This window comes from Canis lupus, chromosome 30 (genome assembly GCF_003254725.2).
Source record: "Canis lupus dingo isolate Sandy chromosome 30, ASM325472v2, whole genome shotgun sequence".
NCBI lineage: Eukaryota > Metazoa > Chordata > Mammalia > Carnivora > Canidae > Canis > Canis lupus.
The window spans coordinates 6,047,173-6,071,035 of NC_064272.1; the positions used below are offsets into that span (position 1 = coordinate 6,047,173).

Consider the following 23,863-nt stretch of genomic DNA (forward strand, 5'->3'; position numbering starts at 1 on the left):
TTCCAGATAATTCTAGAACTGAGCATGACACAGGTAAGCACATTGATGCTTTATCCACTTGGTGTGTTTTCTTCCCTTTCACTTTCACCTCTCTGCACACTTAGTTACTTATGGAAACCATAAGAAAGATGCACCTATGTAAAGGTGTTGGATACTTCAATGTTCTTCAATTCATATTTGCATAATAATAGTCATTCTGAGAGAAGATAACATGATGAAAAGAAAAAGTTTGCAATAGAGTAAAATTCTGGGCTTTGGTGGGTGAATCTTTTTTTCCTTTTTCTCTTTTAGTGAGGAGGCCTTAATGGAGGAGTTTCAGGCAAGGGGTGGGGTGGTGGGATGGGGAAATCAGTGATTTTCTATATCAGAATGAATATGTTCAGGCTTATCCAGAAGCAAATGAATCTATCAAACCTGATGGACTTTTTCAAGACCTCCTGGGTAGCTTGAAAATAAAACAATCAAGAATCAACCAGATAACCTCCTCCAAAATAGCTCCAAGGCCTCATCTCAGGTCTGTTGGCATTAAGATACCCATATATGGGGCACAGAATTTGCATTTAAAAAAATCTCTTTGGGATGCATGAGTGGCTCAGTCAGTTAAGCATCTGACTCTTGGTTTTGGCTCAGATCATGGTCTCAGGGTAGTAAGATCAGGCCCCGCATTGGGCTCTGTGCTGAGCATGGAACCTACTTAGGATTCTCTCTCTCCTCCCTTTCCCCTCCCTACTTGCACATTTTCTCCCTTAAAAAAAAAAAAAATCTCAGGGATCTGATGATCGATCAAGTTTGAGTAGGCTGATTGAAACCATTTAGTTCATTCTCTGCCCTGGGGTAGGTCTACAAACTACTAATTGATCCCATGAGGACACCTGCAGTTTCAGAAGTTGGTGATGAGGTCCTTCAGTTGTTTTCAGGGCTAAACAGAAGGGAAGTACTTAAATAGGTGAGTTGGTACCAACATTACCAATTCCTGGGAGGGGGGTTCTTGGTTAGTTATAATCTATAAAGCACAATCAGAAATACATTAGAAATGTGTAATCTGGGGTAAGCCAGAGGCCTATGACCAAAGGTAACTGATCTGGGCCACAGGCAGTTTCCTACTCTAACTAGCAAAGCTTTCCTCTCCATAGGGCCTGCACAGCCATATGTTGAGGTGATATCTTACCCCTGAAGCCAGAGATGAGGGCCCTTCATACTCTCCAACATAAACATGTCAGTTCTCCTGTGGCCTTCATAGGCCCTCCTTAATGGTCTTTGTCTGTGGTGGGGTGTGGGCTGTGGGTAGGCTTTTTCCCCTCTGCTCCTGGTATCCCAGGAAGCGTTTGTTGGTGTCTATCACCTTCCAGGTATTAATGAAGGGACATCAAAATCTCAATCCCAGGACTGACCCTGGTCTCCTTTGTTTAAACTGGGGCATTTTATCTAGGATATTAAAACACTTCTCTTTCTCTTTCTCACCACCCAAGTCTTGGGCCCCTTACTACTAACAACACTTCTGCCTAAGAGAGGTTTCACAGGGGGGTTGAACACTAGTTACAGTTTTTCAGCAACTCTGGTAAAACAGCTGGAACAAACTCAAAAGAATGATTCACAAAAATGTGTGTGGGTGCCTGGGTGGCTCTGATTGAGCCTCTGCCTCTGGCTCAGATCATGATCCTGGGGTCCTGGGATTGAGTCCCACATTGGGTTCCCACAGGGAGCCTGCTTCTTCCTCTGCCTGTATCTCTGCCTCTCTCTCTGTCTCTCATGGATAAATAAAATCTTTAAAAAACAACAACAAAAATGTGTGGGTTCCTGGTAAATTTCAGGGAACCCCTCCTATAAACTGGTGTGGTCCCCTGAACTCACCTTCAAGTAATTTGGCATTTTACCTCTTTAGTTCCTGGGTTGTTCTGAAGAGTATTTTGTTAGCAGAAAAGTCACCTGATTAAATAAAGATATTCTCTCTCTCCAGCAGGGTCTTATTTATTTCCCCACCGCTGCCCATGGAGTCATAACAAAGGAGCCCTGGTTTCTGAGTTACTAGACATTTTGTCTCTCAGCTCTTGGCCCTTACATATTAGATCACACACAACCACAGAGGAATGCAAAGAATGAAAACAGGTGAACAGGAAGTCAGTCACCTTCACTGGTCATCCACTGCTGCCCTGAGAAGTCCTGGTCTGCCCTCTGACAAGTTCTACTACAGGTATGTGGATTGTAAAAAGATCTCTCCCTCAAAGCTCCTACACGAGGAAATTCTACAGGTTTCTTGTAGCCTGATTGGGTGGTGGTGTAATTTTTTCCAATAACTTTTTCTATCTTAACTGAGGTACAGTGAAAGAGGCCTATCTCAATGTACAGTTTGATGTCTTCTGACATCATACACTCTTGTAACCCAGACTCCTCTCAAGATCTAGTATATTCTATGACCCCGCAAGTTCCCTAATCTTCCCAATCAGTTCCTCTAACCCCACCCACCATGAAGGCATTGTTCAACTTTTTCATATCCAAGATTAGTTTTGCGGGATCCCTGGGTGGCGCAGCGGTTTGGCGCCTGCCTTTGGCCCAGGGCGCGATCCTGGAGACCCGGGATCGAATCCCACGTCGGGCTCCCGGTGCATGGAGCCTGCTTCTCCCTCTGCCTGTGTCTCTGCCTCTCTCTCTCTCTCTATGTGACTATCATAAATAAATAAAATTAAAAAAAAAATTTAGTTTTGCCTGTTTTAGGAACTTCATATATTGGAATCATACAGTATGTATTTTTTTTGTGCATAATGAAGCAAAATGTTGTTGAGGTTAACCAATGTTAACTATATGAGTGGTTCATTCCTTTTTTACTGATAGGTATTTTGTTGAATAAATAACATATTTTTCTTATTCTTTTTGATGTTGAATAATAATTTGGGTTGCTTTCAATGTGGGATTTTTTTTTATGTCTAAAGCTGCTGTGGACACTGTTGCACAGGTCAGATGTGGATATATGTTTTCCTTCCTCTTGCATAAACACCTAGGAGTGGACTTAATGGGCCATAGGGTAGATGTATCTTTAGCTTTATAAAATAAAAAAAAAAACCAACCCGAATAGTTTTTCAAGGTAATTATATCATTTTACAACCCCATCAGTAATGTTTAAGAGTTTCAGATGCTCCATCTCTTCAATTGCTGTTGTTGGCCTTCAGATGTTGTTAGCCTCTCCAGTGGGTGTATAGTGGTAGAAAGGGATTATAATTCATATTTTCTAGTGATGTGGAGGATTTCTTGCATTTATTTGCATTTATACGTCTTCCTTTGTGAAATGGGAGTTCAACGACTTTTCCAGGCCATTACATTCATCTTTATTATAAGGCTGCAATGGTTCTTTACATCTTTTGAATAAAAGTTCTTGTAAGACATATATTGCTAAGCATTTTCTCCTATTCTGTGGCCTGGCCATTTATTTCTTTGATGGTATCCTTTGACAAGCATAAGTTTTTTGTTTTTTTTTTTGTTTTTGTTTTGTTTTGTTTTGTTTTGTTTTGTTTTGTTATGAAGTCCAACTTACTAAATAAATCATTTATGGTAAGTCCTTTGCACTCTAAAAATATCTTCCCCAAGTTTACAAAGATACTCCTCTTTATCTCCTGTTAGGAGCCTTATTGTTTTACTTTATATTCAAATTTTAACTTTATATTCAAGTTCCAGGCTCAGTCTCCAATTATTTTCTGTGTATGGTACCAAATATAGGTAATAGTTCATTTTTTTTCCTTCATGGATCTCAGTTGTTCCATCACTGTTTGTTGAAGGGACATTCCTTTTTCACTGACATGCCTTGGTGCTTTTGTTGAAGATTGAGTGCCTACATATGTGGATTTATTTCTGAATTCACTATTCTGTTCCACGGATATGTTTGTCTATCCATTCATGGTCTTGATTACTGTAGCTTTATAGTTAATCTAGAAATAAGCCATTATAAAATTTCTTACTTTATTCTTTTTCCAGTTGTTTTGGCTGTCCCAGGTCCTTTCATGCCCCTATCAGCTCTAGCTGTGTCACGTGAAACTCTAGCTTTTGTTTTCTTACTTTTCACTCTTTTCTTTCTGAGATATTGAGTTGCCTTCAAATTCACAGATCTTTCCTTTTTCATGCCAAGTGTAGGTTTAAGCCTATCCAGTGGATTTTTCCTTTTGATATATTTTTCACTTCTAGAATTTCCATTTGGTTCTTTTTATTGTTTCCATTTCTCTGTTAAGGTTACCCATCTGTTCACATTATTTTAAGCCCTTCAACATATTTATAATAGCTGTCTATAATTCCTAATATACTAGCTCCAACATTTTCATCAACTCTGAGTTCATTTCTATTAACCTTTTTACTTCTGGTTATGGGTCACATTTTCCTGCTTATTAAAAGGTCTGTAATTTTATATTACATGCTGGGTACATTGGATATAATGCTGAGAATTTGGATCATGTTTTTTTTTTTTTTTACAGAGGCTTTTAATTTATGGGAGCCTTAAACTGATCCTGTCAAGGCTTAGATTTAGGCGTTGTTAGAATGGGTCAAGTGTAGCTCGTATTCTAGAGTACCTCAATGCCTATATTGCATTTTTAAAAACATTTTAAAAAATATTTTATTTATTTATTTGAGAGAGAGAGGGAGTGAGAACAAGCAGCAAGGGAGGGGCTGAGCAGGGAGCCCAACAAGGGGCTCAACAAGGGGCTTGACCCCAGGACACAGAGAGCATAACTTGGGCCAAAGGTAGACACTTAACCAATTGAGCCACCCAGGTACCCCTGTTACAATCTTTATTATGTTTCAACCGAATGCCCAAGGTGTTCTATTTCTCCATTCTGGTTGGTTGGAACCACAATATTTCCCAAACCATGAGACTTCCTCTGACTCATAGACTTCCATAAGGAAGTATGGATTCCCACCATATTCAGACACAGTTTAGTATTTAGTCAGACTAAAGGAGATCTCTTCTCTCTAGTACCTAACTCCACAAGCACCAGCCATCCCAGAAGCATAAAGATTGTTTCCTCTACCAGGCAAGATGCTCCTCTCAGGATCCTAGTTCTCTGTACCACAATTTGTAAAGTGCCCCCAGACAGAGAGCCAAGATGAATTTTGAGTTTACCTCATGTCTTTTGATTTCATCCACAATCACAGATCTGTCCTGTTTTTCAATACCTGAAAGTACTTGCTTCACATATTTTGTCCAATTTCATGGTGGTTTATAGAAGGAAAATAATTCTAATACCCGATATTTCATTATAGCCCCAACTGGAAGTTCTTACTTTGATGTTTAATACCTTTATACATGGGAAGCTGAAGTTCTTTGCTAAAATATAAGTCCAATTTACTCTTTATCTGTCCTCTTGGAGGTAAATAACTCATTTTAACTCTTCTATGCTTAACGCTATCAGGACAAATAAATGCTTAGCACTTTAAGACAAAGAAGAAAGAAAAAGCCACTTGTCTTCTTCTTAGGTACTGTCATCTTCTATTCTCATAGATTCTATTTCTGTATTTCTATATCATTTCTTAACTAGTTATCTCCTCAGTCCTCTCTCTAGTATTCCATTCCTATCTTAAGACCCAGAGACTAATCCTGAATTTAATAACACCTTGTACTCTAGTGTTTGGTCAGATCTTGGTACAGTAGACAGATACTGTTTTGTGTGCCCAGAATAGCAGCCTTCCTTTGGGAAACATAATTTCACTCATTTGATTCTAGTCAGAAATGCTCCATTCTTAAATTACTCCATTCTTGTGACCACAGGGTAGCCACCTGCCTCAATGTGAACCAATCAATGTTCTTCCCTGGCAATTTTTTTCACTGAACTTGAGGAGGGAAAATTAAATCTCTATTGATGAGAGATGCAAGATTCGCAGCTGTTAGTGCCATATTTCCTGTACATGAAGGAAACAAATCTCCAATGAAAGAGAATAATTAATTGACAAGCAGGGAGAAGCAAGTGAGAGAGAAGGGAGAAAGAAGAGGAGGGAAGAGCAAGGGGAGACAGAGACAGTCTAGTGTCTCCTGATGGTGTTCTAATTTCAGGTGTTCCCAAGGCCTACACAGGCATCCCATACTCCTCCTGTGCTTCAGTTTTATTAAATAACTGTATTCCTTCCACTATATTCCATAAGATAGTTCATGTTGGATTTTGACATATATTGCCCTGATATTTTGAAAAATAAGAGACTTCTTTGGGTCTATTTACTGAATATCTATTAATATAGCCTAAATGCATATAAAATTTTGAAATGTATATATAGCACTCCACTAGACTCCTACCTGTTTGTCTATTATGACAACATCCTGGTAATTTCTTTGACATGGCCATTCCAGCCAGTTACCTCCATCCTGTATCTCTATAATTTGGTTTTGGATCTTCTGGCAGTTTGCATTAATCTGAGGGAATGATACACTAACATTCAAACCTACAGTACTCATGATTGCTACTATTTTTGAGTATCTACTATGTAATAGCATTTTGATAATAATTTAAGTAAATGCTTTCTACTACAACAACCATATTTAGTTTTCACCCAAACTAAAACTTTTACATTTTTTTGCCATTATTATCCATTTTATAGATGAAAAAAAAAACATAGTAAAATAACCTACCAATGGTCAACATTTGATAAATGGTAGAGTCAGGAGTAGATTCCAAAGACCATGAATGCTGTGTGGTATTTCATGGCACCTTCTATGTCTACTGTCTTCTATAATCTACTGTCTTACTGAAATCAGGCTGTGCCATAGCCACGGCATATTCCAGATCAAAACTGTGTGTGTGTGTGGGGGGGGGGGGGTGAGGTAGGGTGGGGAAGAGAATATTACATTCTCTCACTTACTTACCTCCAAGTCCCACCTCTGGTGGTAGGATTGAAGATTAAAGTTTCTAGTTTTATGTTCTTGCCTTTCTGGATATCAGATATTCAACATCTCTATGTTGAATGGGGAATGGGATCAGTATGATGGGGGAAAATCAAGTGTAGGACATGAATAAATTATTTCGGTGGTATGGAACCATACTTCCCTCATTAATGTAAGCATGATACTCTATTTCATTATCTAAGAAAATTAGAATGCATTCCTTTGAATTTCCTATAGTTCTTAACCATCTATTTTTCTTAGCTTTGAGGACACTTCTTTTTAAAGATCTTATGGAAAATTATTATTTTTGATTTTTTAAAAAAGACTTTAAGTAATCTACACCCAATCTGGGATGCGAACTCACAACCCTGAGATCAAGAGTTGCTTACTCTACTTACTAAGCCAGTCAGGCGTCCCAAGATCTTATGGAAAACTGTAAGCATACACCACAGTAGGCAAAACAATGTAGAGAACCTCTATGGACTTACCCAGCTGCAACAATGATCAGCCATGGCCAAGTTTGGTCCATGTGTAACCCACTCACTTCCCTGTCTCCTATTATTTTAAAATAAATCCCTGAAAATAATTTCATCAGTAACTATTTCAGCATATTTTTAAAAAATAAGGACTCTTAAGAAAAAATATGCATTAACATGTATAAAACAAAATGAATAGTAATTCCCTAATATCATGGAATACCCAATCAGCATATGAATAATTATGTATTAATATAATGAGTATATGTGTGTATGTATACATACATACACACAATTTTTAAAAAATATTAACACACTGTGACTAGTTGAAGTGTCCCTTAAGTCTCTTTAATCCAGAAGGTGGTCCCCTACCTGTGTTACAATTTTGAGGGCACATTTTCTTAGTTAACTAAAGCTAAGTCCATCTCAGGTAGATGTTGGTGGTTGCTGACCAGGTGACAGGACTCAAAGCCACTGGGGACAGAGAGGGTTGGGAAACCACAGGCATAGTGCGTGTGGGGAGCTTTTTCTCTAGGGCTTAATGCAGAACCAAACAGATGAGCCCCAGAGTCACTTGGCTGAGTCCAAGCACTCAGCTTATCCTTGACAATAACTGAACAGCCCAACAGCTGGCAGCATGAGTACTACGACTATGCTCTAGGAAGCAGCACATCAGAAGCCAGAGTGACTCACTTCGGGGTGACCTCAACTACCTGAAAGTAGAAGTAAATGGTGAATCTACCAAAGCAGGTTTGGATGGAATAAGTCTGGAGCCCATGATGATGATGCTAATGAACTGGGAAGGCAGAGAAGAAGGGAACATGAAAAAGCCTCTATGCTCATCAGATCTATATTTAATTGCTCATTAGATCTGTACTCTATTCTAACACAACAGACTCATAAATGCTAAAGCTACAACATTTCTTGGCCTCCTAAATGCCCTGGGTGCCCCCTTAAAATGGGGCTGTTCACAAGATTACAAAAACAAGTCCTGGAAGGTGGTTTAGAGAGATCAGTGAAGAAAAGCCAGACATGGCTACCTCTGCTTCTCCACCCCAGAAATTCTCAGACGACTTTACCTCTGAGCACTGGACTACTCTGGGCAGTCCATCCTCTCCTCACTATAGAACTGGAAATCTCTGCTTCTCTCTCCCCCACCAAGAATAGTGTCTCTGGTTCCCACTTTTTTTTGTCTACTTCAAATTAATCACTGGTGTCCCTCAATCAAAGCTCCATCCTGGCAGTATTTTCTGCTTTAAGATTTTGGCAAGAACCTCAGCAATCTCCCCAAAGCCTTAGACCACTCTTTGGAAAAAACCAAAGTACTCAAACAAGGCCTCTGCCACAACACTGTCCACCATCTCTTCTACTCTGCAGAAGAATCAGAGATGTACCAAATTGTAGGATCCTTGTTTCTGCTATGTAGCTTTCCCGATCGCTACTTCTTAAGAGTCCCTCAGAAAGTTTATTAATAAAGACATCAGATTTTTTTTCACTGTTTCTGAAAGTAAAGCTCCTCTTCAACAAAAGCCATCTGATTTTATGCATTAAAACAAATACACCTAGAATTTTGAGTTCATGGAAGCATTTTGCTTGTTTCTTTGATTTATTACAACTATGGTCAGCCAGGGTTATCACAATTAGCACTTAGCATTAGAAAGAAATGAGTAGCTAATCTTCTTGTAATGCCTTTAATTCCTCAGTGGGCTCATTTTAGTTGCCAGACAAACCTTCACTTTTATGTCCCACATTTGAAGGGATTATGTCAGAATTATTTCTTAAAAATCCATTTTAGGATTAAATAGCAACTCTGTGCTAGCACACCTCTTTACAAATACTAATATTGACTGTAAGATCATAATTGTTGAAAATGTGAATTATGGAAAGCAAAGAGAGTGAATCTACCATGGAAAAATTAACATGATTATAGTACCTGTAAGCATTGCACAGAAGAAAATCTAGGGAGATATATTAAACAGTGTAAAGATAAACCAAACAGTGTAATAGTGCTTATCTTGCTCTTGGTGGTGGAATGGATAAGTATAGTTTTCTTCTTTTTCCTAGACTCTGTTTTCTAAATTTTCTGCAGTGAGCGTGAATAATTTTTAGAGTTATTAAAATTTAATAAGTAAACATGAAGGCTGGGTTACAGTTAGATCTTTGTAAATACAGGAACTGATAAAAGGGCGCAGATTCAGTGACAATATGTATCTAAAATACATTAATGTGAATATCATGTTCTCAAAAGTTAACTATTACTAAAATAATATTTTAAAAGTTTATATAAGTAGTAAATTTTATGCTAAGTTTTGTAAAAAAAAAAAAAGTACGAACAATAGACTCATTCTGTATTAATAATTTAGGAGAAATGGGTTTAGAATTGATTGGTTATCTAAGTCTTCACCCAAAGGGTACTACTAGCTTCAAAGAGATCAAAAGTACTTTCTTTAAATATGCAAATATGTAAATTTATAAAATTCACATTCAACATCATGATCAAGACCACACGACATCTTCTCCCAGATACTGGCAATCTCAAAAATCACTGCAATACCATCACAGTAAGGGGAAACTGAGGCTCTGAGTTACAAAGCGACTGTCCAAGCTCTCTGGTTTTAAGTCAATGACAATCTCAGAAACAAAACTGGAGGATTCTTTTTCTCTGCCAAAAACCTACTAACAAACTTTCATTGAACACCCATAAGAGTGGGATATGGAACTACAATGGATTCACTAAAACTTCAATAAAAATGACAATGGGAGGTACGCCTGGGTGGGTTAGCGGTTGACTGTCTAGCTTTGGCTCAGGGCCCGATCCCAGAGTCCCATATCGGGGCTCCCTGCATGGAGCCTGCTTCTCCCTCTGCCTGTGTCTCTGCCTCTGCCTCTCTCTTTTCCCTCTCTGTCTCTCATGAATAAATAAATCTTTTTAAAAAATGACAATGGGACATTCACTACATCTTTGTAATATGGATTTTTTTTCAAGCTTAGAGTAAATAAAGGAAAAGACTTTATAAAAAATGAGGACAAACTTATGCATAAAAATGTGAAATTTCTAAGCATTAAAATCCCAAAATTGACATAAAAAGTGGAAATGTGAAGGGAAGGGAGGGGATGTCTGTAGCAAATGCTGTTCAAGGAGTTAACAGCTTTACCATATAAAAAGTTTTCACAAACCTAATAAAAACATTAAACAGAGTGCTAAATAGGTAAAGGATATGAGCGGTCCACATAATTGGAAATATAGTTAGCAAATGCACTTAGGAAAACATAGTCAACAGAAGCTTGGCTTATATGTAGTACCTGTTACCACGTAGTGGGAAGGGATTACACAGATGGAATCAGAAACAGAGACAGCATGTAAGAGGTGAAGAACAGAGGTCACAAACCTGGGGATTGGCTGGTCAGAAATAAGGGATGGTTTAATCATGGAGAATTTTTAGAGGAGGTAAGTTTAAAAACAAAAACCAAAATGGCTTCAACTCAGAATAAGACGCACCGAGCTTTAATTGTCAAGTTCCACTGTCACTTGAAGACACATTTTCAACTTCACAGATGTTGGCTTTCCTTATCTCTAAGGCAAATGGTTCCTTTTCTTTGAAGAGCACATGGAGGTGTTTTATATGATATATCCATGAAAGAAACAAAGGATGGCAAATAATTACATCTTCCAACTGGGTGATGCAAAATGATATTTCCGGTTTTCAGCTCTCCTTCCCACTGACACCTTGCTTTGTAAGTACCCTCTGTGGCTGGGAGTAAGGGGTATGCTGGGAAATGGTGCACAACTGCCTCTCTGGGAGGGGGAGGTAGCAACTGACAGGAAGCCCTGACTAGCGGCAATTGTCTCTTTCGATGGTGTAAATACTCCCAACCCAGGCAGCCTCAAGCTGTCAGCACGACCTCACAGAGCATGGGGCGGGAGGAGATGTACCCACCACACCTTACAGCCATGCAGCATTCACACTGTGTGGATGCAACAGGCAAGACCTCAGGAGCATAGAAAATAGTAAAATGTGGTCAGACATCAGGAAATGATGAGTTCTGAGATTTCTTACCTTCATTTTTAATATAATTGTTAAGTTTATACAATTTAACTTTTAATGGTGGTTGTATCTAACAACTGGCTTAAAGTCCTGAAAATTTAACACCTGCTTTTGCAGCTTAGGACTTCCAGGACCCTGATGGGACCAAACAGAGTGTGGTGCCCATGATGCTGGCCCCCTTGCACTCGTCTTGCCCTGCTGCCCTCCTCTCTAGGACAACCCCAGCGAGGTGGTAGACCAAACTACCTGCGGGACAAGGCCCACGTACCCCCACAGCTCTGAGTGCTCCAGGGAGACAGGGGAAGGTCCCACTGTGGAGACATTGGCCTGGGCGTGGTCTCCGCCCAATTACTGCTGTTTCAGGCCACTACCCATTACAGTGCTTTTGCTTTCACACCATTTCCTACTGTGTCTCCATCATGGACATAATACCCTTCGTGTCAACATGTGGCCTTACAAAGTCTGTGGGAAAAGTGGCACTTTGGGGAAGTACTTTAGATGAAGCGCCTCTCCTGCTTCCCAGCACAGCCACTACTTCCAGGCCTCTGACCTCTGGGGGACAAGCACAGAGCAGGAAGCAAGGCCCTGAAGCACCCCGTAAGCTGGTCCGAGTGAGGCTTAAAGGTGGCAGTGCAGATGAGGACTGCTGCCTTGGGGTGCAAAGAACCAAACTGTAGTTGTCACAGGTACCCACACTGTTTATTTCCATGGACAAACGATTGACAGGCGGCAGTTTTAGAGGGAGCCCGTACAACTGAGAAGGGAGAGCAAGTATTTCTCAAAATCAATTCATGGGTCACCTCCCTCAAAACCACAGTGACGGCAGGCTGAATGAGAAATCCCTGGAGTTGGACATCAAGAATCTGAATGAACACACCCCCCTGACGATCACTGCTTCTGTTCAAACTGGAGAACCTGTGCTAGTGTAGAAAGAACAAGAGCCTCGGAGAAAAGACAACCAGAGTCAGATGCCAGCAGCTCCCCCACTAACAGGGTGGGCCACTGTCCACAGGTCATGTAACATCCCTGAGCTTCAATGCCCTATTATATTTTTCTTAAGATTTTATTTATTTATTCATGAGAGACACAGAGAGAGGCAGAGATACAGGCAGAGGGAGAAGCAGGCTCCACGCAGGGAGCCCAATGTGGGACTCTATCCCGGGACTCCAGGATCATACCCTGAGCTGATGGCAGACACCCAGCCACCCAAGGATCCCTTCAATACCCCATTAATTAAAAAAGCAAAATAATATGCAGCTGCTGGGGCTGCTGTGAAGATTCATGGGCCCAGTGCAGGTAATGGCCCCATACCCTGCACAGCCCACGGTGAGTGTTCAGCCACCGTCTGTCTGTCTCTTGGCTGTCACCCTCATCTCTCTGGATGGAGTTATTAAACTAAAGTGCTCAGGAATCCTGAGAGACTGTCAACCTTATCCATGGACATTTTTCTATCACAGAGGGAGGACTGTCGTGACCACCACCAGCAGGAGAGCACAGATTAGAGTGAAGGGGATCTCTCATCTCCTCCTTTCTCGAGCCTGGCAATCACTGTACCTCACACCCATGAGAGGGCAGACACGTCAGGCTGGGGCACTGGGTGCTGCCAGCCTGTCCGAGAGGCAGCAAAGACACTCCTTGGCATAAGTAGCAGCTTGACCACAAAATGCTAATTCACTCCGGAGGGCTAGCAACAGTCACGTCCAGGAGCTGCTCTGATGTCTAGGAACCTTAGAACATGGGTGCCCTGGGGACCATCCCTTACGTATGACACCTTAGCATCTGGGCATTCACCTGAGGTGGCTAGTGGGTCAGCTCTGGCCTTCTTCACAAAGGACCAGCCATCCACAACAGAGTTCTGAGCCCCTTCTTGACGCTACACTTGGCTTTGTTCCTCGGAGCTGCCCATTCTTGGGTCTGAGCACCCTTCGATATCATGACCCTTGGCTCCTGGTCTTGCATTCTGGTTGCCTCTGGGCCCCTCACTTTAGTTCACAGACTACAAGTTGTAAAGTGGTGAGGAACCACAGCTGTCCCTCTGCACGGAGGGAACTATGTGCAGTCCCAACAAGTATGTGTTTGCCTTCTGGCTCCAATTTTAAAAAGTAGATGTAGTGTTTTGCCCTTAGAAAGGTGAGGTCTATAAAATACTTTTAACACCTAAGTGCTCCATGGAGCAGAAAATATAGCTGTTAGTTTGGGAGGTCTCTGTATATGGCATCTGTACAATGCCTACGGCAATTTTAATTAGCACTTTGTTCAAGATAGAATTTCAGGCAGACAGATGTACGTGGGGTCCAATGAATATTCCTCAAATTGAATGGAGTTTAATTTCTAATCTGGGGGAGACCCTGCCTGCAGAATGTGGGCACAGGGTTTAGGCCTGTGTCGTGTTCCCTGCATAAAGGGAGATCTTCCTAGGAGAGGGCTCTGAGTGCACCCCCGCTCAGGTTGCAAGTGGTTGTTGGGGACAGAGGGAAAAAAGCACATGAGCAGCGTGTTCTCTCTCTAGACTGGGGGCAGGAGGAAAACGGCCTCAATTCTCAGAGGCCCAATTTATTTTCTCATTTGTCCAATGGAGACAATATCACCTGACCTGCCAATTTCAGAGTTGTTTTGAGTTTAAAAGAAAATCAATACATATAGAACCCCAAGAAAGAATAAACAACCCTCAATAAAATAGAGGATGTTAGTGAAGCTGCTTTCCCTTTGCACTGACAAGTATGACGAAGACACTGAATATCCTCCTACAGCCCACCTGGGAGCAGGAGGGCTCCTGGCTGAGGGCCCCTCTCTGGGACACGTTTGCAGTTTTCTTTATGATGCTGTTGAAAGCTGTTTTGCATTTGGAAGGGAACAAGGGAAGAGTTTTGTGAATTTGGACATGTGAAGCCTTCTGTTTAGCCCCCCAGGCTGGCAGCCCTCTTAAAAAGTGAAAACATTAAAAACCAGATGATCTCATAGGTCTTTTCTACCCCTGGAACAGATGGTGTGATTCACATATGTTTGACATAAATGTACCAGGTTGTGATGATTTGCTTCGCTATGCTCAGCTGAGGGATAGATTAACGAGCAATAATATGCTGAGAATGTAAAGCACGACCTCTGATTAACCAGAAGGTGGGAGTGGATTGTTTCATGGCTGAAGCAGTGAACTATGACTCAAGGCTCTGAGTTTCTCATAACAGTTTTGGAACCTTGTCTGTGACAATGGGAGGCTCGCTGGAGGCCTTCAAGAGCACCCTTAGTTTGTACTTGCTGGTCACTCATCCTTCAAAGAACTTCAGTTAAGTCCTTCCTCTGAGGACAGTGTGGGTGGCAATGAACGGTTAATAATGCTAGAGAAGCCTCAGTAAAGATGCTAAACCCAAATGTCCATGATGCCTTTGATAGTATTCAGAATATTACCTAGCGATGCTAGAAAAATGTAAACCCTACAGGTCCTAGGAGGTCTCTCTGTTGCTTTTCCCCTTCAAGTCAACCACCTACCCCATCCACCATTGTCCAGCAGACTTTCTGCCATGATGGAAATATTGTCCATTTGCTCTGTCCAGCAGTGGCTATCACTTGTGGCTACTGAGCACCTGAAGTATGGCTAGTGAGGCTTACTAGGAAATGAGGCGAGGACCTACATTTTACTTTTAATTTTAGTTAACTGAAATGTCCATGTAAATAGTGACATGAAGCTAATGGCTACCATATCGGACAGCACAGTTCTAGCTAATTCGAACCCCCTCAAAGCACCTGCATGAAGGTGAAGTTGAGAAGGCAGTCCAAATTAATGAATTAGCCTTTCTGTTCAAAATGGGTTTTGCATTTTTTATTTTTTCTCTCTCTCCAAGTTGTTTGGGAAGTGCTGAAGACAGAGTCTCAAGAGCAAAATTACCAAAAGACAAAGTGGTTTTCCCACATTTCTGGACTATTTACCTCTCTTTTCACAGGTATTAGTAAAATGAGAAGGCATCTGAACTCATTAACAAAAAGCGAAGCTAGATTGCTTGATTGTACAGCAAAACTTTTTGGTACAAACCTGAGAAAATAACCAGTAAGATGAGGTTCAAGAGAAACATGAGGCTCACACTGTACTATTTTTGGAGGAGACCTGCAGAAGCACAAGCAGGCATTTTGCCATGGATTGTTCTTTGTCAAGGGTTGCTAGTGATCCTCCCCCTGCTCTGCTCACCTGGGTGGTTCAAGCTCCACTCCCCCCACCTCCCCAAGGCCACCATAGCCCAGCAGTCAAAACCACTGTGCCCTCTCTGCTCCCCCCACACATGGCGCTCTTTCCTTTTTCACTTTTTTTTTTTTTTAAGATTTTATTTATTTATTCATGAGAGACACACACAGAGAGAGGCAGTGACACAGGCAGAGGGAGAAGCAGCTCCTCACAGAGAGCCTGATGCGGGACTTGATCCCGAGACCTGGGGATCACACCCTGAGCCAAAGGTAGAAGCTCAACCACTGAGCCACCCAGATGCCCCTACCCTCTTTTTCACCTTTTTCATATAAATTTCTGCCCCGTTGTGTAGCTATTTTTTCCTGAACAGTGCATCTCTCAGGTATTCGAAGCTCTAATAAAGAAACAGGGTCTCTCCCACCCGTTTTTCCCTTGTGTCCTGCCCAGCCTGTGTCAGATGCAATGAGGCACTCAATCACTGCTTCCTCAGAGTGGAAAAAAAGACTTTGGACTCATTGGGATTTTTATAGCTTTTGGAATTTAAGGTACTTTTTTTCAGTTCAACATATTCCAGAAAACAATGTATCTTTTGCCCTTGTAGGATTGACTGGTTGAAGGGGATGGATCAGGCCTGGTTTTTTTGGGGGAAGGACTTCCGAAGTGGTCAGGTATTAATTTCTAAGGCAGATGTCATGGTTTTTGGGAGGTTAGGAAAACGGCCTTTGCTGGATTGGCTAAGAGGAAGAAAGTGTGATAAATAACACTTCTCTGTCCCTGTTTTCTCAACAGGAAAAGGGAGAAAGAATACAAATCCTTATTCTGGGGCAACTGGGTGGCTCAGTGGAGGAGCGTCTGCCTTTGGCTCAGGTCATGATCCCCAGGTCCTGGGATCGAGTCCTGCATCGGGCTCCCTGCATGGAGCCTGCTTCTTTCTCTGCCTGTGTCTCTGCCTCTCTGCGTGTCTCTCATGAATAAACAGATAAAATATTTAAAAAAAAATCCTTATTCCTGAAACAGTCACAGTGCCCTGTGAAAGACCTGTAAGTTTGATTCCCAAAACCATGTGAGGAGCTCTGCAGTTTATGCAAGTTGGGAGTGAGTTGAAGGTAGAGTGCACGATGAACAATGGCTGCTCATGGCCATATACCCATCAGTGTCCTGACCTCTGGTTCACTTCTCTGCCTGTGTATTTCCTAAAACTATTTAAAAAATAGAAAACCACTCACTCTGCTCCCAAAGTCATTCTTAACTGAAAGATTAGAGTGTAAATAGAAATTTAATTAAAATTTGAAAAAAAAATTGAAGTTAACCCACTAATAACAAAAAGATTCCCTCTTTTCCCAGTTAAAAACAAAAGAAAAAAGTCTACAACAATAAAGTGGTGATTCTCAAAGTGGGTTCTTGGATCAGCTGCATCAGTATTACTTGGGAACTTGTTAAAAATATCAATTCTTGGGCGTCACCCCAGAACCCCAGAGCAAAAACTCTAGGTAGGGGCAGGGCCCAGCAGTCTAGTAAACAAAACAAAACACCTCCATGTGATCCTGCACTAACATTTGAGAACCAGTGCTTTAAACCGACGTGGAAATCACCAAAACTATTCAATATTGTACTAAAGTGTACTAGACGAGACTAAAATGTCAAATCTTTCCTAAGTTTATAAATAAGATTTGCAGTAAACACATCCCGCCAATAATCCCTAGTTCTGAATTCTAACAGGTCTACATTCTGTGCTGCCTGGGATCTGGTCAAGCCTCCCCTATACTCCCCAGAAGGCTCCGGCGAGGGCCTGGGCTGAGGATGCCCTTCTGAGCTGAGCCACATGTACACCTGTGCTTCATGGTGGGAAACAGAGGGACTCAAAGCAGGGCACAGAGGGGGAAGAGTGATGCTGGAGATCTACGAAGTTTCCATCAATTTTAATCATTCCTTTTTTTTTTTTATGGGGAGCCAATATTTAGTAGTTTTCAATCACTATTTCACGAATAATCCAAAAGAAATATACAGTGCTTATAAAATTTAAAACAAATTGGGCATATTTACAGGTAACTGCCTGTGAGCTACGCTAAGCTGTGCATCCTTCATGCTGAGTATGGTGATGACGGAGTGCAGCATTCTAGATAATTCACTGTCACTGTGTGTCTGTCTGCCAATTCCCCAGATCCCTGACCTTCAATAACAATACTTACTAACCAATATCTTCCGGTCACAGACAGTCTGGCTTTATCCTTCCCTAGTCCATCACAACTACTCTCCAATCATAAGGAGAATTATGAAACTTTATTGTCCACATGACCCAAAGGCTTTCAAATTTCTTTTCGATAACAGTGTTTGCTCCTGTAACTGAGTCTTTGCGTGCCCTAACAACACAAGAGCAGAAAAATGTCCAAGCACCAGATGCACGATAGCATTTTATGAGATTTTTCATCATGAGAAAAACCTTCATCCTAAGAAAAATGGAAATGCAAACTCTCCTCAGTAACTTTTCTCACTTGAAATCACACCTCTCATCACGACCTATTACACCCACACAGTCATGTGCCATAGGCACTGCACGCTGTCTCTAACATTTCAAAGGCTCAAAAGATATTTTTAAAGCCCAAATACAATCTAGGTTGCTAGTCTACAAAGCAACTTTTTAGGGGAAGAACAAAGTAATATAGAGATTTTTATGCATGTGGGCAGCTAGCCAACTCACCAAAAGACTGAATGCAGCTGTCGATGAGATCGTCCAGGCTGGCTCCTTTGGCTAAATGTCCCAGAGACACCATCATTCGGAACTGGGTGATCTGGGCCAGGCTGGGATGGGAGTGGAGGGGGCTGCTGGCTGGCTTCACCTCTAGTCTTGCTTTAGTGGCAGCTCTGCAGCCATGAGGTTTCCTGGGGAAAAAGAGGTGGCAGTGAGTGTGAGCTGAGCAGCCAGTGGACAAACTGGCAGCTCCAAGCTCTGAAGGGAGATTGGACAGGAAAGGAGTAGAGATAAGACGAATTAATCCTGAGAGTTGGGCTGATAGAAGACATACCCCTCCCACTTGGCTAATGCACCAAACGGACTGGTTGGCTGTTAAAGAGATATCTCCCAAGCAAATAACAAGGTGGAATTTCAGGGATGAAACAAGGGCTCTTCTTCGTCCTGGGGTTGGAACTGCCTTGGCCTGCTGGCCCCAGCTCCTGAAGGGGAGAGGCAGAAGGCAGGACCATCTTGGCGGTCCTTAGCAATAATTTATTTTAGCTGGGAGTCCACTGACTTGGTTCTGAAGGGTTGTTTAAATCGGTCTCATGTTCAGCTAAATTTGTTCATCTTGAGCAATATCAGAGATGCTGCAGAAGGTCCGGTTGCCTCAGAAACACCTCTGGGCTGTGTAGGAGAAGTCAAGGACTAAGGACCCGTGTGCCGAGGAGAGGATTTATGGGAGTGGGGCTTAGATTTGAAGCTAATCCTGCCTTTCTCCCAAATCTTGGATTTAAGATTCCATTTTTCATTGTTAACACAGGCCATCATTGAGTCATTTTTCACCACTAAATATGATTCTACTATGTCCTTACTGATAAAAACAAAACAAAAACAAAAAAAACCCAGAGCTAACGGGAGATTCCAGAACTGAATGTAAAAGAACAAGTCTGGATCTGGAAATGGCTTAGGAGTTCAGTAGGGCACCTTCACCCACTGTCACTTAGCTTCATCTTTGGTCATGATCTCATCGTTTCAGGACAAGTTGTTTGCAACTTGAAATATGAAATATGAAAGTTAACTAAGCATTTTACTTTCCTTCCCATTTAAACACACACGTTAGATACATATACACATCTATAATCTTTTCAGGTTTAATAGTGATGAGTATTGTTGCTGGTAACTTCTTTGAACATAGAACTAATTTTGTGGCTTTGGTTATTTCATAGTTTACTACCAAAGAGGAGACAAAAAAAAATATCTACCTCTGATCCATAACTTTAGCTACTCACTATGTATTTTGATAAACACATAATGGCATCAATTAATCAGGGCTTATTCTATAAGCAAGACCTTGTGATAGGCCAGAGGGGAAGGGGACCACAGTGAAAGAGTCTACGTGAGGGCACTCTGCAAACTCTAAGACATACTCATTATGTTAATTGTTGATGTTGTTACATAAAGGTGAACCAGAAGTTTCTTAATTCAAAAAACTAGTTGGAGAATCAGACCTAGACCGTGAAAAGACAACTCTATAAATCTCGTGTCCTGTGGGTGTCAAGCATAAGGAGTGTGATGTTCTTAGAGGAGAGAGAGCCAGTTCCAGGTGGAGTGTTGGGAGAAGCCGCTCCAATAAGATACAGTCTCCTCCAGAAGGAGCTGGAACACTTAAAATAAAAAGCTGGGGCACACATGGATTTTGGGAAACCAGCTGAAGGACAGTGTACTGAACTCTGGGCTACTCTCAGTACACAGCCAGACCGGCAGAAGGAAGAACTTGCCCTTTGAGCTCTGTTTCACACTAGCTCCACCACGCTGTCTGGCAGTGGCCACTGGACTCTGCTTTTGACCTCAGGTGGCCCAAGGAAACGGCATCAACAGCTGGCTACTGAAAATCTATTAACCCAAGGAAATGACTTCTGAAAGATTGAGTCGGTGTTACAGGACCTGATCAAGTCTCTGACCATTATTGATTTTTATCTAGGCCCTGTGATAACCCCAGGATCAGATCAGTATCTGAAAACAAGAGAAAATAATGAGCATTAATGACTTGAGTAGCTAGGATATGGCAAGCACTGTACCGGGGGTTTAAATGGTTTTTGAAGCTGATAGCCCAGGAAGATGTTATCTCCATTTCATGAAGTTGAAACTGAATCTAAAAGCTAAGTGACAGAGCCGAGGTTGTTCGACTCACGTGTGCTAGATCTGGGATTTGTACCTGGGGCCTCTCTGACTTTAGTTAATAGACATCTTCCTCCTGCAGGCCCCTGGAAGTGTCCCCAGACCTGGGCAGACTCTCCACGGTCATTGTCCACTACATGTGGACATCCACATGTCTCCATACATCTCCATACATGTGGAGATCCAGGCTTTTCAGCAAGGCAATGCTGCTGGCCACGGGTGCCCACGCTGGTGGAAGCTGGTAAAAGTCCTTGCTCCCCATCCAGGCTCCCTCCCTCCCTGCCAAGTACTGACAACTCTCTAAGGCTGGTGCTGGGTGGCCAGTGGGAGCAGTCAGCCTTCTGCCTTGGTTTCTTCGCATTCACCGTGAAGACCTCCACCCAAGGAGAAGCTGGGAAAGAGGAAAGTGAAGTCCTTCCTGGGAGAAGTCTCTTTCTCTGAGGCCTTCCACATTGACTTCTCTGGCAACCGCAATTGGACGCTATGTCTCCACAAAGGGCTTCTCCCCCCTGGGGCTGGGAGGTGTTAACCTCTATCTCTCAACTGCTGGGTCCAGGGAAAATTCTATTTTCTCTCTCAGTTGGTGGCATCGACCGCCGAGGACTCTGAAAAACTGCCCTGGCTCGAATTCTAGTCATGTTTCCTAACGTCAGCAGTAGGGGAAACCACTTTGGTTCCCCAAGGTGATTCTGAGAGGTAGCTGCTTCTACCAGAACTCAGAGGGAGCGGGGCAGATTCCAGCAGACAGGAGTGTGAAGGGAAGGTGAGCAAAGTCATCTTGGAGGATGGAGGCTCTGGGCTCGAGACACCATAGAGAACCTACTAAAAACCAAACTGCAATCTGAGAGGTCTGGGGAGAGTGGGGTTCTCTGCGCCCGTAACTAGGAAACTCTGCTCTTTTGGCTGGCAGTCTCTTGACGGGCTGCTTCCTGACAAAGCTTCGAACCACTCTGGCTTCTGGTGAAACGGCTGTAGGCAAGGATGCGTAACATGTTTCACCATAGGCAGGTCTAGAAAGGGTGGTCTAAGTCCAAAGGCATATTTTTAAAGGGCTGTCGCCAAACGTTCCCACGTAAACTTAAAAAACCAAACAACAAATAAATAAAGCCCGAGAGACACAGATTAACTTGAAGGTGTTTTCTGAGACCGCGAGCAGCGGGCGGCGGGGCTCGGCGGCAGGAGGCTGCCCAGACTCTCCACTGCTTCAGGCCGAATCCCCTCCAGGCGCAGGTGCCTCCGGGGAGGGCGCGCACCTGTCAGGTCGAACCTTTTACAGAATCTAGCGAAGAACAGTAAGGGGGGGCGAGAGAGGACGAGAGCACAGATGCCCCAACTTTCTCTGCAGTGGAAGGTGGCTCTCGCCGGCTTCCGGGAGGAGCCTCCCCGGCCCTGTGCCCTCCGTCAGCCCCGTCGGCCCCACGGCGTGGACGCGGGGTACCTCGAAGCGGCTGCGGGCGAGGGGCCGGCCCGGGAGCCCACACCCCGGGGAGGGGTGCAGAAGGTGCCAAGCACCCTCGGCTCCACAAAGCACAGCAGGGTAAGGCTTCCTGCCGTGTGGGGGCTGCGCACGGCGCCGTCACATCAGTCCACGTGGACGGAGCCGGGCCAGGCCCTCCCGCTCCAGGGGCACAGCTCGACGGCGCCTGACCCCTCCGGGCCTCTCTCCTGCCGGGAGGCTCCGCGCTAGCCCCTTCCTCCATCTTCAAGGCTCCCCTGGGACAGCCCCCTGAATCGCAGTGGGGCGGGAGGGGGTGCAGCCTGCGCCCCGACAGCTCTAAGTTTGGGGACCTCCGCGGGCTCGCCCCGAGCGCGGCCGCCCGCCCTTCCGGGCCCGGCCGGGACCCGCAGGGCCGGGAGACGCCGCCAGGTGGCGCTGCCCGGGCCCCGCGCCCGCCGCAGGTGCGGACCCGGCGGAAAGTCCGCGAGTGGGAGCCCCGGGCGCCCGCCACCCAGGCCGGGCAGGAGGGCGGCCGGCGCACAGCGCAGGCCCCCGCCCCGGATCTGAGCCGAGCCCCCCGCCTGCCGCCGCCCGCGCCCCGGCTCCGCGACTTCCCGTAGACGGAGGCGCCCGCGCCGCCCGCCCCGCTCCGCTCCCCACGCCCGGGAGCGCCCGGGGCCGCCCGCCCCGAGGGAGGAAGCGGCGCCGCCCGGGCCCGGGCCCTACTCACCGCGGGGCCTCTCTCGCCTTGCCCAGGGTGCCCATGGCCGCGGCCGGCGCTCCCGCGGCAGCCTCACCTGGCTCGGCGGGCCGGGCTCGGCGGGGCGCGGCACATCGCCGCCGCCGCCGCCCGCGGGGCCCCTCCGCCCGGCCGCCCCCGCCGCGCTCCGAGCCGCCGAGCCCGCCCGCGGCGCACCCGCAGGCAGAGTTCCCGTGAGCGCGCCCTCCGGCCCGCGCGCGCACTCGCCGCACCCGCCACCTGACTCGCGCGGTGCTCCCGCGGGAGGAGACGTGGGGCGCCCTCGGGCTCCGCTGCGAAACCCGCCCCGCCACTCGCGAGCGCCCCGCGGCGCCGCCCCGCCCCGCCCCGCCCCCGCCCCCGCCCCCGCCCCGGCCGCGGGCCAGGTCCGACCCCGAGGCTGGGGGCGCCGCGGCGCAGGCGGGAGCCCGAGGGCGTGGGCTTCGCGGAGGGGACCCCGCGTCTCAGTCCCCGGCCCTTCGCGGGGCCCTTTGGGCACGTCCGAGCGCCGCCGGGGCGGGCAGGGAGCCCCACGCGGCGTGGGTGCGCCTCGGCCTCGGCCTCACGGCAGTGTGCGGGCACCTTGGCCGCGGGGGTCGCCCTCCCGCAGCACGCGCTCCCGCAGCACCCCCGCCCGCAGCACGCCCGCCCGCAGCACGCCCTCCCGCAGCACGCCCGCCCGCAGCACGCCCTCCCGCAGCACGCCCTCCCGCAGCACGCCCTCCCGCAGCACGCCCTCCCGCAGCACGCCCTCCCGCAGCACGCCCGGCCGCAGCACGCCCGCCCGCAGCACGCCCTCCCGCAGCACACCCGGCCGCAGCACGCCCTCTCGCAGCACGCCCGCCCGCAGCACGCCCTCCCGCAGCACGCCCTCCCGCAGCACGCCGCCCGCAGCACACCCGGCCGCAGCACGCCCTCCCGCAGCACGCCCGGCCGCAGCACGCCCTCCCGCAGCACGCCCGGCCGCAGCACGCCCGCCCGCAGCACGCCCTCCCGCAGCACACCCGGCCGCAGCACGCCCTCTCGCAGCACGCCCGCCCGCAGCACGCCCTCCCGCAGCACGCCCTCCCGCAGCACGCCGCCCGCAGCACACCCGGCCGCAGCACGCCCTCCCGCAGCACGCCCGGCCGCAGCACGCCCTCCCGCAGCACGCCCGCCCGCAGCACGCCCTCCCGCAGCACGCCCTCCCGCAGCACGCCCGGCCGCAGCACGCCCGCCCGCAGCACGCCCTCCCGCAGCACACCCGGCCGCAGCACGCCCTCTCGCAGCACGCCCGCCCGCAGCACGC

At 45.8% G+C, this 23,863-nt stretch overlaps 1 protein-coding gene across 3 annotated transcripts in view; it reads right to left on the reverse strand.

Moving 5' to 3' along the window:
• Positions 1-23,863, reverse strand: part of RASGRP1 (RAS guanyl releasing protein 1) — a 95,100-nt gene that overhangs the window by 54,530 nt on the left and 16,707 nt on the right. For 2 of the 3 annotated variants that reach the window (XM_049104360.1, XM_049104361.1), the window contains exon 2: positions 18,245-18,426. In XM_049104360.1, coding sequence (XP_048960317.1) covers positions 18,245-18,426 — 182 coding nt within the window. Of the gene's footprint in view, positions 1-18,244; positions 18,427-22,566; positions 22,720-23,863 lie in introns of those variants that run through there. The other variant, XM_035709111.2, reaches the window with a different exon arrangement.